Below are 14685 nucleotides of genomic sequence, written 5' to 3'. Positions count from 1 at the left end.
TGTACGTTATATTTATACTGGGTTAATATTTAAGGAAATTTAGGGATTATAATTTTAGGGAATTTTTAAGTTAATATAAAAATGACATTTTGTGGGTTTGGCAGTCACGGGCTACTGTAGGATAAATTTAGATAAAAATTCACAGACTATTATTATGTTAAGCCCACACTAGGCGCTTAGTGGCACACTGGCAGCCATGTTGTAGGCCTCAGACAGTCATTGTAAACAGATGTTTTAAGGGTAGAAAAAGAATTCAGCAGAAAGATACTTTGTGCTGCCTTCTTTTACACATATTTATTTTCACCACCACATCTGACTGATTCTATCGTTAGACTTAGCAGCAGTTCACTAATAAATCAATATCTGCTTAGCTAATTAGAATTCTCCTGTTGTACACCTGGCTTACACACTACATAATGTAATAGAGGCTAGAGTTAGCATCTAGTTGTCAGTCAACATCAATAGCAGCTGCTTTGCTAAAATAAGCTAGCTGCCAGCTACTTAGAAGACAAACAAAGCTACAACCAAATGTTAGCTGATGTAAACTTTGGCCATCGTACATTTCAAATACATTTTCGATATATGGGATCTTCCAAATGCATTCAAAATCTAAGTAGCATGAGAATGTATTTTTGTTTTTGAAAGTAGAAGAAAAAGCATGTAGGCTATCATGATGTGCCTTGAGAAGTAGGCTATTTGTTGTAATATATTAAAGAACATATTTAAACATTTTTTTTTAGTAGTTTCAAATATATGTGAACTAGAGAAACAATAGAACTGAAAGACTTTGACAAAATAATCTTAATTCAGGTTCACTTACCAGCTTTTTCTGGAAACTTGAACCACATCTCACACTCTACCACCTCTTCAACTTTGCTCAGTTGTCATGACGTTACTATGACTATGGAACTTTGGTCACCTGATGACAAGTGGTCATACATACTAAGTTGGCTAACCTTTAGTTAAAGTTGTAATTTATAAAATATGGCCAGAATTTGAAGGTAGCCAAAAACATACGGGGCATCATATCACCAGACGGACTGACTGCTGCTTTTTGCTAGCTTTCCTTGGCTGTAGTTAATTAGCTCATGGCTCTAGAGTTTGTCTGGACCAGGACATCAGATCACAGGGGGAGTCACCGCCAAGCTACCACGACGAGCACCAGGCTTTGAAGCCAGTTTTTGGAGAGGCCTAACTGTGGATTACCATCGTCACATGATGCACTGTGGCCCAAAAATACTTTTTCCCACATTGTGAAAGAAGCATCTGAAAGACGAAAGCAAAATTTCTTTGCTGCGAGGCGCACGCTCTATAGGCCGCACAAGACGGAAGAGCCAGGTATTTTCTTTCCCCCGGAAATCGAGATATTTTGGTGGATATTATTTCCACTGAGCAGCTTTCACTGGAATGAACAGGGTGCCATCACCAATACTGCCACCTGTCTCCAGTGTTCACCTCGGGTGACAGGGCTCAGCTCAACTGGATTTTGCAGCCTGAGAATGAACCCAGCTGGACACCTACAGGCATTGAACCGGCCTCCAAGACCGACTGAGTCAGTTTAAAGACACAATACAGTGTGGAGGTGATTTACAGCAGCTCTTACCAGGACTATGATTTCGGGGACGAGAAGACAAAGCACGACGAGAGGCTTGCAGTGGGAGAAGAGTGGGAGAGAGTCGCGGGTGAAAATGGGGTGTATACCCGAAATATTTTCACATCTTAGTCAGTGAATTGAGGGATTATCTCAACCAAACCAGAGGTGATTGTTGAAAAACAAACCGAGACTGTGTTGGTGACTTTTTTTTTATGTCAACATTGAATGAACTGTGTTTTGCAATGAGTTAACGAGGGACGCATGTTGGCTATCATGATGTGCCTTGAGAAGTAGGCGAAGTAGAAGAAATAATACAACCATACAACTCCTGAATTAGCTTGATGCTCGTCTTCATAGTCTTCGTTCGGAGAGAAACTTGAATTCAGGAGTTGTATGGTCGTATTTTTTCTGTCGAGTAAAGACAGGTGGTTACTTTATAACACGAACAGCTGGCATATATTTCCCAGCTAAAACCACGGGGGCTATTGGATTTCCATCTCTTGCTGGTATGAAGTGGTATTAGGAGAAAGGACAGGCTAGCTGTTTAGCACACTAACTTCAGTGGAACTCTCTGCAGCACAGTACATGGACGTCTTTGACATAAAGTCAACTCTGTTGTTTCTTCACACTCGGTTGATAATGTACGTTAATATTTTAAATGGTTTTAAACCTAAATTCAGGCCATATCTTACAAATTGCTCCTTTAAGATTAATTTATCAAAGTAATATTCCCAAGATCAAGAATTCACTTCCACAATCAAAACCGATAGAAGTACCTGCAAAACCTGAAGTGCATTTAAAATCTACAGTATTTGCATTACATTTAAACCTGATTTGAAATCCATTTTAAACAGCAGTGCATTTGGAGTTAATTTAAAAAAGGAGGTATACCAAGAAATCCCCAAATATACTGAAAATGCATCAGATGTAGTATTTATTACAGTATTTGAAATTGCCGATATTAGTTTGTATGCATACTTAAACACATACTGTAAGTAATTTACACATTTTCTTTTCAGTTTACTGCACAGTGATGAAAACTGGAAAATAAATCTCATGAGCGATCTACTTATAACACTAATACATTTTAGAGGGTTGGGTTTTATAATATATAGTTAGCCATTATTTATGTAATATTTTAAAACAGCTAATTCTTCAACAGACCAACATTGTGGCTCCAGTTGTGGCTGAGAGGAGATTTGTGACACAACTGCAAAGCCTACCCAACACAGAGAGATTGTAGAATAAAGTGCACTGTAACTGAATCAAACACATCTTCCAAGTACAGTAGTTGTGCGCTGCGCAGCTTCGAACTGGGCAGAGGGCTCTAGGGCTCTCCTGGGGTCATTCATCAAGGTTGGACGGCAGAGAAATGTGCCTGTTGTTGGTATTAATAGCCTGGGGTGAAATAGGTCTTCTCCGCTGTGGAGACGATCTGGCAACTCGGGTGAGCCCTATCTCACTGTTCTCCACTTTCTCTGACTCGAGCCTCATTCTGGGCCTCGTTCTCCTCGAGCTGTTACTGCAGGAAAGGCAGTGAGTGTCATCAGAACATTTGAAAACACCCCCCTCAGCCTCTACATCACTCCATGTACTCTTGCTATTGCCCGGTTCAGTAAATGATATTTCTCTGATAAATTCATGATTGATAAATTATCTTCTCTATGTAGACAATAAAATTAAAATAATTTGTGGTAATTAAGGCAGTCTTTCATTTATAAACAAGACATTTAAACTCAGAAAATGCAATCGGATAGGAAAAGAAATGAAAGGTCGGAAAGGTCCCAAAAAAGTCATGTTTACTTGCTCCATAGTTAAAACCTTTCACGTTTTGTTTTTCAATTTCTTGAGGAAAAAGGCTTGTACTGTTCCCTTATATTTTCTTCTCCCATAGATCAGATCATCTTAAATTCCAAGGAGTCCCTTTCAGACCTTGTAGAAGCCTTAGTTTCTAGATTTCAGCAGGAGGAATCCTCAGTGTTGGAGTTATACGTGCACAGACGGCACACTCTTGTTGAGGACCTGAGCCCTCATCAGCTGGACGCTGGTCATGATCTTCTTCTGGTGGCCCATCAGCGTCACCCCGAGCCGCTGGATGTCCCTGCAAGACACACACGGGTAGAAACACGCAAACAGAGTTTTAGTGATCCACGATGGCCTTAATTAGAGGCTTTTAATGCCCAAATTTAAGCAAATTTAGCTTTCACTTATTACTCAGCTTCTATTTTAATTATTTTAGTTAGTTAGTTTTTTAGTTGATGCAAAACCAACACATCTTCCATTTGTAACCGATGACTTGAGGAATTCAGAATTTTAGAACACATTAGGCATTAAGGAGCTTTAAAGTGAGTTTCAGCTCATTGTTTCACTGTCTGGCCTCAACTTTATTGTTCTGCTTCGCTCTCCCCACTCTCATATCTTTGTGTTCGACTGCAGCTTGCAGCTATACAGAGAAAAAGCTCAGCACCATACAGCATTCACACTTATGGTGAACCGTGTGAGGCATTTAGCAGCTAAAGAGTCTGATGATTCCCTCAGGTGTTGGTAGAGACCAAAAACAGAGCCAAAAGAAACTGAATACTGGACTTTGGTGAGGTGGTCAGAAACACAACTCTGCTGGTCTGCACAAAATGCTGGATGTGTAAATAAGCAACTGTTTTCAAACACATTAGCCATATAAACTTAAAAATGCATCGTAAGCACTGGGATATTTCACATTAAAAGCTTGCCAATGACTGAAAGAACATAACCCTTCTCTGATCAGCCTTTTAATGTGAAATACATAGCTGCAGGAACTGTTGAGCTTTACTAACAGTATCTTGATGCTGATTAAAGAATCGGCATAGTAGAAGCAACTTGAGGTATTTTGATGAATATGACAGTAACAACACATCTGTTAGAAACAGAAATTCAGAGAAACAGATTGGAGAGCATGCTATTATTCTGTTGTTACTTGCCATGTAAGCAGGGTTAGGGTTTACCCAGCCTTTATTTGGTTGTAGTAGGGTCTGACTGATATTGTTTTTTCACGAATGATACTAATACCAATTATAAGTAATCAAGGTGACTTTAGAATAACCTGCAATGGAATGTAACTTAGTGTTTTTCTCAAGTACCGTACTTAAGTCAAATGTTGAGGTAATTTACTTGATTATTTCCATATTCTGCTAGCATACACCTTGAATTCACTACATTTATTTGATAACTTAAGTTGCTATTTCAGATTACTTAGTACTTATAGACTATTACTTGTGATGTTTAACCAATCTGATAGTGTGGGACATTGAGTGATAGCACAGAGTGGTAAATCCAGAGAGGATACTGCATCAGAGCCAACATAGCACATTTTTAAATGAATTTATTGTCTTGGCAATGGGACACAGGTACCATATTGAAAATTGGCCAGGCCAATAATTGGTCCATTCACACAGGTCACAAATTATTATATCATTTGGTAGTATTTGAGACTCTGCCTGTGTCTGTAAATCAGCTTTTATTTAAGGCACAGCTCACAGCGTGCTGCAAGAGCTTCAAAGTGCTTTACTTTCACATTACGAGAGAGATATGGTCATGTCGTGAGCGATGGTACCTGTGAAGGACGGACTTGAAGGCTGACTGAAATAAAAATAAGCCAAGATCCTGACCCCTGCTCACATATAAAGGTACTGTAGGAGGGTTGGATGTGTTTGTGACTGAGCTCAATGGAAGAAACTTGTTAGATGGAAGTGTGGAGGTGGTAATTAACAAAGAAAATGATCAATGCAGAAACACGACAGTCAAACTGATTTCAGCTCAGTTTTGTTTTTTACTTAGAGAAGTTTTACAATGATCCAAGTGTGCACAAGCTACAGCTTAGCACCCTACAGATTCTTTGAGTTGGTAGAGTCCAGCAGCTAATGGTTCACCATCACTCTCCATCATGGTCAGTACTCACCCTTGGTTCATGCTTATGACGTGTCCCAGTGTGTGGTACCCCCCCGCTGCAAAGTGGTCCTTATAGCGGCTCATCTTTATGGTGTCCAGCCACTCGTCTACTGAGTTACAGCTACTGAAGTCTGGGATAGCTCTCTCCATCAGCGGGGGACTGTTTAAACTGCGGCCGAGAGAGAGACAGATGGCCATGGATAGGCAGAGAGAGAGGGGAGGATGAATGGACAGACAAAAAGATTAGTTGGACGGAGTCCGAAAACAAGAAAAGAGTCAAAAAGTGAGAAAGAGGCAGAGCGACCGGGGGAAAGGGGCGCTTTGAAATGTGCTAGTAGCTGAGGCAGAAAATCAATAGCAGTTAAAATGATAGAGAAGAGGTGACTGCTGTGGTTGCAGGATGGCTGCTTTGGGTAGATTAATACAGGGAGAAATCCTTAATACTCCTACTCCTCTCCCTCTACCTACTGATGCTCAATGCCATGCACCACTGACTCTGTAGGACCTGGGATCTAAACAGAGCAATTTACACAGGTCCAGCTTGCGCCTGGGTGTCCTCTCAAGCTGCTCCCAGATTCACCGTGGATCAATGTCAATATCACAGCAGACTTTTACTTAACACACAACGCGTCTATCAGAGATGAGCTTATCGGAAAACGAACACGACCGCTCGTTTCATCTGCCAGAGAACTTTGAGGGAAACTTTATGCTGCCACCTTATCCCACTGTGCTCATGTTTGATAGCAGCTGGATGAGATTGGATTTACTCTGCCTCTCACACCAGGACAGTTACTTAGTAGCCTAACAGTCTGTCACCATATATTGTCCAGGAGATCATCTTCTCAGCCCCTTGCAGACGGTGCCTTGCTTTGATTTGCAGCTTAATCCGCTAATCACATGAACCAATATTTGATTAAATGTTGGCGAACTGTCGCGCCAAATTAAATCAAAAGAGTCCTCAGCATGTGCCACAATGCATCCCTGTTGCTTCGCTGTAACTATGGATCCATTCAGTGGCGCACCCACCTGCAGAGTGTGTCCATAGACTTCAGGTTCTCTGGGGTGCGGATTAGCTTGTCAAGAACGGTGACTATCTGGCAAAAGCGTGGCCTCTCGTTGCGATCCTTCTGCCAGCAGTCCAGCATGAGTGTGTGTAGAGCAGCAGGGCAGCCCATAGGAGCAGGCAGCCTGTAGCCCTCTTCAACAGATTTGATGACCTGCACATGAACAGCAAAACATGGATGAGACTACAGTGTCTGCAATGAAATGACATTAAAGGTCAATTATGTCTGCATTTAGTGCTCACATCTCTGTTGGTGAGGTTCCAGTATGGTCGCTCCCCATAAGACATCACCTCCCACATGACCACTCCGTAGCTCCACACGTCACTGGAGGAGGAGAACTTCCTGTACGCGATGGCCTCCGGGGCTGTCCAGCGGATTGGAATTTTCCCGCCCTGTCAGGAACATAAAGATGATTTACCAGGGTGTATCAGACTTCCTGAGACAGATTTAGAAGACAACTTGAAGTAAGAGAATCAAACTAATGATCACACTTTAAAAGGCAGTTGTGGTTATTGTTGTGGAATTTCGGCTCGCTTGACCATTCAGGAGAGATGAAGAAAACTCAGAGACACCGATGACTTAAGTTGAAGTAGTTTATACAAACTTGCAAGGAGGAACAAAATAACAGCACAACTGCATGCACAGTGCATTGCCATGTTAATCTTCCCGAGTCTCCCCAATGTCCAGATTATATCTACAGCTCAGAAAGCATCCCTCCCATACATGGTTATCTGTTTAACAACAAATAAGTGGAAAGTTACTGCAGAGCTTCTCACCTCTGACCTAGTAAGGGATAGAAAGAAAATGGGTAGAAGAGTAAGTCTGCTACCATAGATAGATCGAAGGCCATCCTACAAGTTTACCCAAACAACAGCTTTGGTTTGTCGGGGATCTGTTCTGTAGACATATCTACAGCAGATTCCAACTGCTAAGTTTGCAAAGACCATGAGAGATATAAACTCATAGATCAGATGTCACTATATGCCCTCATCCATACATTATCGGGCATAACATTTATACAGGGTACGTATGACATCTTATCTTGTGAGGCCACAGTGTTATCGACCTTAGATTTTTCTCCCACATATATTTGATATTTTTCTTAGTATTGTCAAAAAATCCCATGAAAAGACCAAAATCAACGAGTATCTATGTCTTTGTATCTATAGCCTGATATACTGTATGTTCTTCATTTGTGCCATAGAAGAGAAAAAGACTTCAGCCTCAACATTTACCTGAGAGGTGAACTTGCGAAAGGCACGATTGTTCATATAAAGCTTTGGGTGGTTAAAAACGTTTAATGTCAAAATGGGGTTGTATGCACGCGTCTACAAATATTCTCTGAGGCTGTTTGATCAAATGCTACTCAAACTGATATTGGTAACACTTAATAGCACATGATAACCATCATTGATTAATAGTAAATTTATAGTCAATTAAATGTTGTTATTTCACTCTTAAGAATCAATGAAACGCTTTATCAACCATTCTTGAAGCAATTATAAACATCAGTTGCAACTTTACACTAAACAAATGCCTAATAAATGGTTTACAAAACATGTCATGTTACCCTGATATGTTTATACTACTATACCACAGTCTCAAAATATCCCAATGCAAGTAAAGGTACACATGTATTAATAGCAAAATGGTGTTAAAATAACAAAAGCAAAAGTACTCATGCAGAAAGGCCCCATTCAAAGTGTTATAATGTACAGTGTAAAATTGTTGTGTCATTACTGATGTAACAGCATTTAAATGATGCAGCTAGTGAAACTGGCTATTTTTAAAGGGGCTCTATGTAACAGTTCATAGTAATTTACATGTATTATTAACTTGTTTATTGACCATGTGTGAGGGGATTGTAAGGGGATGTAAAAAACTCCTCCTCGTCTCTCAGTTGCCTACTCAAGCCTATGAACTTGTGTAAATTGTTTAATACTGCTGAACTGTGAATTTCTTTTTGGAGGACTTGGATCCGATTTTCTGCGACAGTTCAAAAGGATGTGACTTTAGGCACGTTCTCGAGTGCTTCTTCTCAGTAGCTAACATATACTTCCAGCACAGCACAGAATTTCCACAGAGTCGCGGAGCCCCTTTAACTTTATATACATCTGACAAATTGCTACAGACCTGGGATTTGTATTTACGACAGTGGCATCGCACTCAGAAACTGTGCCAAATTAAACAAAATACCAAGTTCTATATAACGTTGCTTTAAACGACCAAACAGTCATTGTGCAGGGCCAAGACAAGAATAGACTTCCAAATGTTAGCAAGTATGTGAACTACTTAGATTATTCTTGATATAAAACTGACACTTAATTAGGCCGACATATTGATACATCACTTCTTAAATAAACAGAGCACACCCTGTGGGTTATTTTAAACATTTGAAGGTTACTGTTAAAAAGCCGCCCATTATAGAAACCTGATGTCCTGTTAAACATTAAAACCAGCAAAATGACCCACTGGGATTCTCTCTCCTTTACTCATGATCACAATACTTTCAGGTTCTTCAAAGTGACTTTGCTGTCAGTTTTCATACATTGGGAAGCTTTATCCACTTTATTGCGACGTGAACTGTATTAATCTTCAGCCATTATCTGACATTAACTCAAGATGTGCTGTAATGATGCTATAGTGTCTGTAATATCATCACCTACGATCCTTTTCCCCTTCAGAGTGTCTCTGAGTGATGCTGCACGTAATCACCTTGCTGTCTGTAATCTGATTGCTGTGCTTTAACAAGCTGTAACAGACAAATGTGTCAAATGCTGATTTCCATCTGTGTGCTGTAAGCTGATAGGATCAGACTCTGGAAGCAGCTGCCGTGGCCTTTTTTTACTTAGGACTTAATACATTGTTCCCATCAGGCTACAGGTTTAATATTGGGCCGCTCTCTACTGAAGCACTTAGAAAGATGATTTTACTTTGCTGTCGCTTTCATGTGACTTTGATTCTATTTGTATTTAGTAGAGTTGTATTTGTCTTGATTATACTTTCTTAGCCAGGTTTCAGTGGAGCTAACTTATTTGAAAGGGTATATAAGAATAACAAATACATTTTTATTTGTCAGTTAAATAAATAATAATAAAAAAAAATAGAAAAGAAGTGTGCCCAAAGGTAATCTGATGACTGTGACGACAGAGAGCTAAAGCTGGTCCTTTTGAAGATCTGTGAGATCTCTTATCTTAAACGATTTGTGGGGTCTGAAGTTCAACATTTTAAACTTGCTGCTTAAGGCAGCCACTTTGCCTGGGCAGCACTTTCTCACTCCCAACTTATCAAATATGGCAGCTTAGTCTGTGGCCTTAAACTTCAAACTATGACGCTTCACCTACCCCTCTTGCATCTGTTTTGGATGTGCCTAGAAATTGCACGTAAGAGAGCTACAGTGTGCAGACTTTTTTTTCGAGTTTTTCGTGTTTTTATCTTCTTTTGGTCCAGCATCTGCCTTAGAATTTCTGGATGTGCGTGGTTGCTATGTATTGTTTATTATAAAGTATTTCCAATTATCTGTATCCGTATCTATACTAGGAATGCACAGGGCTTAGACAAGAAGTGGGTGATCAAAAGTTGCTATAAATATTAATTATTAGAAAAATGAATGAACTCACCGAATTTCCTCCATCGCAAGTACAGATATTAGCACATTTTACTCGGATGATACTCACACTTTACAAAAAAATACATTATCTGTACCCAATTTCAGCTGAGTACACATTCTACCTCACTTATAAGTGTTTCCACATGCTGAAAAGTACCATGAGTAGACTGAACTTGGAGTGGAGTGCCCCTTTAAATTGGGGAAAAGAGACAACAGTATCAAAAGGGTGTTTGCAGATACCCTAAGGTTAGGTATCCAAACTGTTATATGTGGAGAGACATAGTCATAATGGTGCCTCCCTATTGCTCTATTGGTTGCTATTGGTATTGGTATTATTGGAAATGTATCCAGGGTTATGAAGCTTTCACCCATACTAAGGGCTAAAAGTCAGGATATCTCAGCCTCAGCTGCTTTAAATCTAATTGGTCTTACTGCCTTGAGTCTGAGTCCCCCATTTTTACAGAAGTGCATTATTAGATCGTTGGAGTGACCATTAAAAACCTGCATGAAACCCATTGTGATCATTCTGATGTAAGTTACAATTAAGGTTTAACATATAAGATCTTTACTACAAATGGAGACATTTATTCTTTTTAGGTTTGTGCTTATTTTAAATGGTAGTAGGCCATTTCAGTCCCATTTCACATGATTGCTGCTCGCTGACACCAACCATTTCTTTTAAAGAACTGTGTGTGTGTGTGTGTGTGTGTGTGTGTGTGTGTGTGTGTGTGTGCACTGTATTAATGCTTGCCTCAATGTGAAAACTCACACTGGTGGTGTATGCAGCGTCAGGGTCGTCCTCCAGCACTCGGGACAGACCAAAGTCAGACACCTTACACACCAGGTTGCTGTTGACCAGGATGTTGCGGGCAGCCAGGTCTCTGTGGATGTAGCCCAGGTCAGACAGATAGGTCATCCCAGCCGCAATGCCGCGCAGCAACCCTACCAGCTGGATGATGGTGAACTGGCCGTCGTGTCTCTACATGAAGGCAGAAAAGAAAAGGTAAAGAAAGATGAGGAAGAAGGAGGCAGAGAGAGAGTTTTGAGGGAAGATCAAAAAAACCGTGATGGTATAGCAGAGAAGAAGATGGGAAGAGTGATAACAGAAGAGATTTTAATCAAGATAGAGAAGAGAGTAAAGATAAGAGAATAAAACATGACAGGGATTTGCTTTCAAGTAATAATCCACAGTATTTTCATATAAGCAAATACTGGAGCTGTTTGACATTGTCGATGTAATACAATGTTAAATCAACTTATATCTTGTTAAAGAAAACTTTCATATTTGCTGCTCTAAACCACTGCTGCCTTTCTCCTGGTAACAATACTCTGATAGACAGGAAGTGAAGTCGCTCTGCTGTGGAAACCATGTATCGCCAAGAGATTATACATTTTTACATGAGTTAAAGAATTCTCCTTGATGTGTTGAGAAAATTATCATCAAACAAAGCATTAATCCTAAATCAAAGCTTTTTGAGAGTTTGAAGAAGTTGACAACTTTGAGGAACAGTGTTTTCTCTGGACATGGATGATGAGTAGTGATAGGCGCTATAGTTTAACTTAACTTTTTGCTTTAATTTATCATTCTGAAGTAAATACTGATTGCACAGTGTGATGGATGTAGAAAAATGGCACCATCCATGTATAGGTTGGTTCCCTATAAGTCACGCTTTCACTATGCAATTTGGTCTGCCACCTGGCTGGATTTTGCATGGAGAAATGAAGGTCAAATTAGGGCACAAAGGAAATGCGGCTGCCATTTTCCCCGGTCACTATCCCCAGGTAACAGTGGAACAACCAGAATAACGGCGGAAACTTTACACTGAAAAGAAAACAAACCACACTGATGGAGGTGGCAAAAAGGTGAAGAGGAAGAGTGATAGAAACCGAGTAAAACTAGAGTGAACGGATGGACAGATAGAGAACCCTCCAGTGCTGTGTCAAAGTCTGCTCACCTGCTGATATCTGTTTGACCTTACCACCAGGACAAGAGGTGGTTCAAAACCGACACTCTTTCTATTTGATCAGTCAGCAACAAAACCTGCCTACTTATTAATACAATTAATACAATAAATAATACATCTGTGTGTTTTGCTCTACCTTTTTTATAGCACTGACATCAGGTCAAATTTGGATTCTTACAGTTTTTTTTGCTTTGGACAGTAGCTAGGCAATTTGTCGTAGCCATGTTGCTAACGCTGTCTTTGCAACAACTGAATGTAATATACCAGGGAAACGCTAGGAGGGGGGAAAGTTGGAAGGTTGTTGTCTATTTCTGCTTTAACAGAGAAGAAAAAGTTCACCACTTACTCATTAACAGGCAGACAATAAAGAGGCAAATTAACTTAAATAAAGGCAAACAGGAACCTTTACTGCCTAAAAAAACCTTTAACCAAAAGCTTCAATACCAACCCTGAGGAAGGAGTCCAGAGAGCCGTTCTCCATGTACTCTGTGATGATCATCACTGGTTTGCCTGTGGAAACAAATAGAAACATACAAAACTCTTCCCAAGTTGAACTGCATATCTACATCATATGTGAAATGTACATATTTGCATGCATGCAAACATTTCATTTGTTTATGTGTTGCTACTGCGTGTGTGTTCTGCCACTCAGTGGTGGTAACCATGGTGACTTCTGAGTCACTGAGCTATTCAAGATACATACATATACTTTTTGTATTTCTTCATATGGCAATACATATTGCAGTAAACCATAATATTACTAAGTCGGTTTTGTTCAATATCATGCCATCCTATTGGATAGGGGCACAATACAACACTCCATCAACGCCATCACCTCAATACCATTCAAATGAATGGAAAATACTTAACAGTGTTGTACGGAAACGATGTCTCAGGTACTTGGAGTGCTTCATTAGAAAACCATTCTCAATGAACCTCAAAAAGATGCTGCTGTTAGGTTTCTTACTACAACCCTGATTCCCTGATTGGAGTTGTGATGCTGTGCAAAAAGTATATAAAACAGGATGTGATCATTTGGTAACTCATCAGCTTCATTGATTTTTGTAAATATATTCTTATTGTGAATTTGATAACAGCAACACATTTCAAACATGTTGGGAGAGAGGCTAAAATAGACTGGGAAAATTGTGGAATGCTGCAAAAACACCTGTTTGGAACATTCTATAGATGAACAGATGATAGTATCACGGCCGTATCATGAAAGGGGCATCCAAGCAAGGATGGGGCAAGGTTTATCACTTTGTGGAACACATGATTGTATAAAGGACATTACTACATGGGCTCAGAAACACTTTCTTGAAACTGTGTGTTAAGTATTTAAATCAACTGCATGAACTGACCCTTTAAAGTGTCATTATGGTAAGGATAAGCATTAAGCAAAGACACAGTTACACACTGGCATAATCTGTCAGATGGGGTCTGGAGCTGGTGTAATGTGTTTATGGCCAGTTTGACCACACCAGTAAAGACTCTTTTACCTCCTTTAACTTAAACCCTGCCAGTAAAAATGATGACAACTTAAAAAAGTCCCTTGGGATTTGAGCTCCCTTTAAATGCCATTTTCCTTATTCTTTTCCTGTTTCTCCATGAGCACAGAGGTACTCGAAGAAGCCTTTTTCTCTGACTATACACTTTTCTGCAAGCTGTCTATAGCCTACATGACACTACACATACAGCAGATGAAGCTCAGGACATGTGCCTAACAGTGTTTACTGTTAATTATCATGCTCTGATTTCAACAATCAACCATCCTGACCACATCTTCATACAAACATATAGTTTAAGTGTCAGCGTACTGTGGGTTACCACTCCCTCCAGGCGGATGACGTTGGGGTGGTCAAACTGGGCCATGATGGACGCCTCAGACAGGAAGTCCTTCTTCTGCTTCTCTGTGTATCCTGCTTTCAGGGTCTTCAGGGCTACTGGGATGTCTCTCTTCCCCGGGAGTCTCATGCGTCCATAACAAACTTCACCAAACTCCCCTGGACATACAGTTCAGCACCAAATACAATCAACTTTCAATTTTCATCAACATGTACTGACTGTGCTTAGCTGCAGCACCACCCCCTTTTAAGCCATGGTTATAAATGAGAATGTGTCGTAAGTTAATTTGCTCGCTTAGATAAGAGAAACAAATCCACTTACAGGCTGTCTGTCTACATATGTGTGAAAAACTAGAAGTGAGCTAATCATCCATCGGCCTCTTTCTCATTAATTCTTATCTTGTGTGATTGCTGTTATTTATCTTCCTCAGTCCCATACTTTATATTTCTGTGTGTGTGTGTGTGTGTGTGTGTGTGTGTGTGTGTGTGTGTGTGTGTGTGTGCGGGCAGGAGTCATATCTAGCCCAGTGTATTGTGGAGCTGACACAGTGTTAGTATTCCCTGCCAGTCGGAGGAGCTTTGATTGACAGTCCCACGCAACGCTCTGATTCCGCTCTGCCATCCTCCTCTCTGCTGCACACCACAGCCTTTACACTGGCCAATGATTTTAAGTTAGCCCAGCCAA

The 14685-nt window shown here is 40.2% G+C and overlaps 1 protein-coding gene across 1 annotated transcript in view; it reads right to left on the bottom strand.

Annotated features, from left to right (window-relative positions):
- Window positions 1-3580: 3580 nt before the first annotated feature.
- epha8 (eph receptor A8) overlaps window positions 3581-14685 on the bottom strand; it is a 127527-nt gene continuing 116422 nt past the window's right edge. Inside the window, exons 15-21 of the mRNA XM_073468001.1 lie at window positions 13974-14159; window positions 12605-12666; window positions 10962-11171; window positions 6825-6974; window positions 6545-6735; window positions 5529-5687; window positions 3581-3695 (exon numbers count right to left, since the gene is read on the bottom strand). Coding sequence (XP_073324102.1) covers window positions 3581-3695; window positions 5529-5687; window positions 6545-6735; window positions 6825-6974; window positions 10962-11171; window positions 12605-12666; window positions 13974-14159 — 1073 coding nt within the window. The remainder of the gene's footprint in view (window positions 3696-5528; window positions 5688-6544; window positions 6736-6824; window positions 6975-10961; window positions 11172-12604; window positions 12667-13973; window positions 14160-14685) is intronic.

Source organism: Pagrus major, chromosome 6, assembly GCF_040436345.1.
Source record: "Pagrus major chromosome 6, Pma_NU_1.0".
Lineage (NCBI taxonomy): Eukaryota > Metazoa > Chordata > Actinopteri > Spariformes > Sparidae > Pagrus > Pagrus major.
Note: the sequence above shows the minus strand (reverse complement) of the source record. Positions and strands in the feature narration are given on the sequence as shown.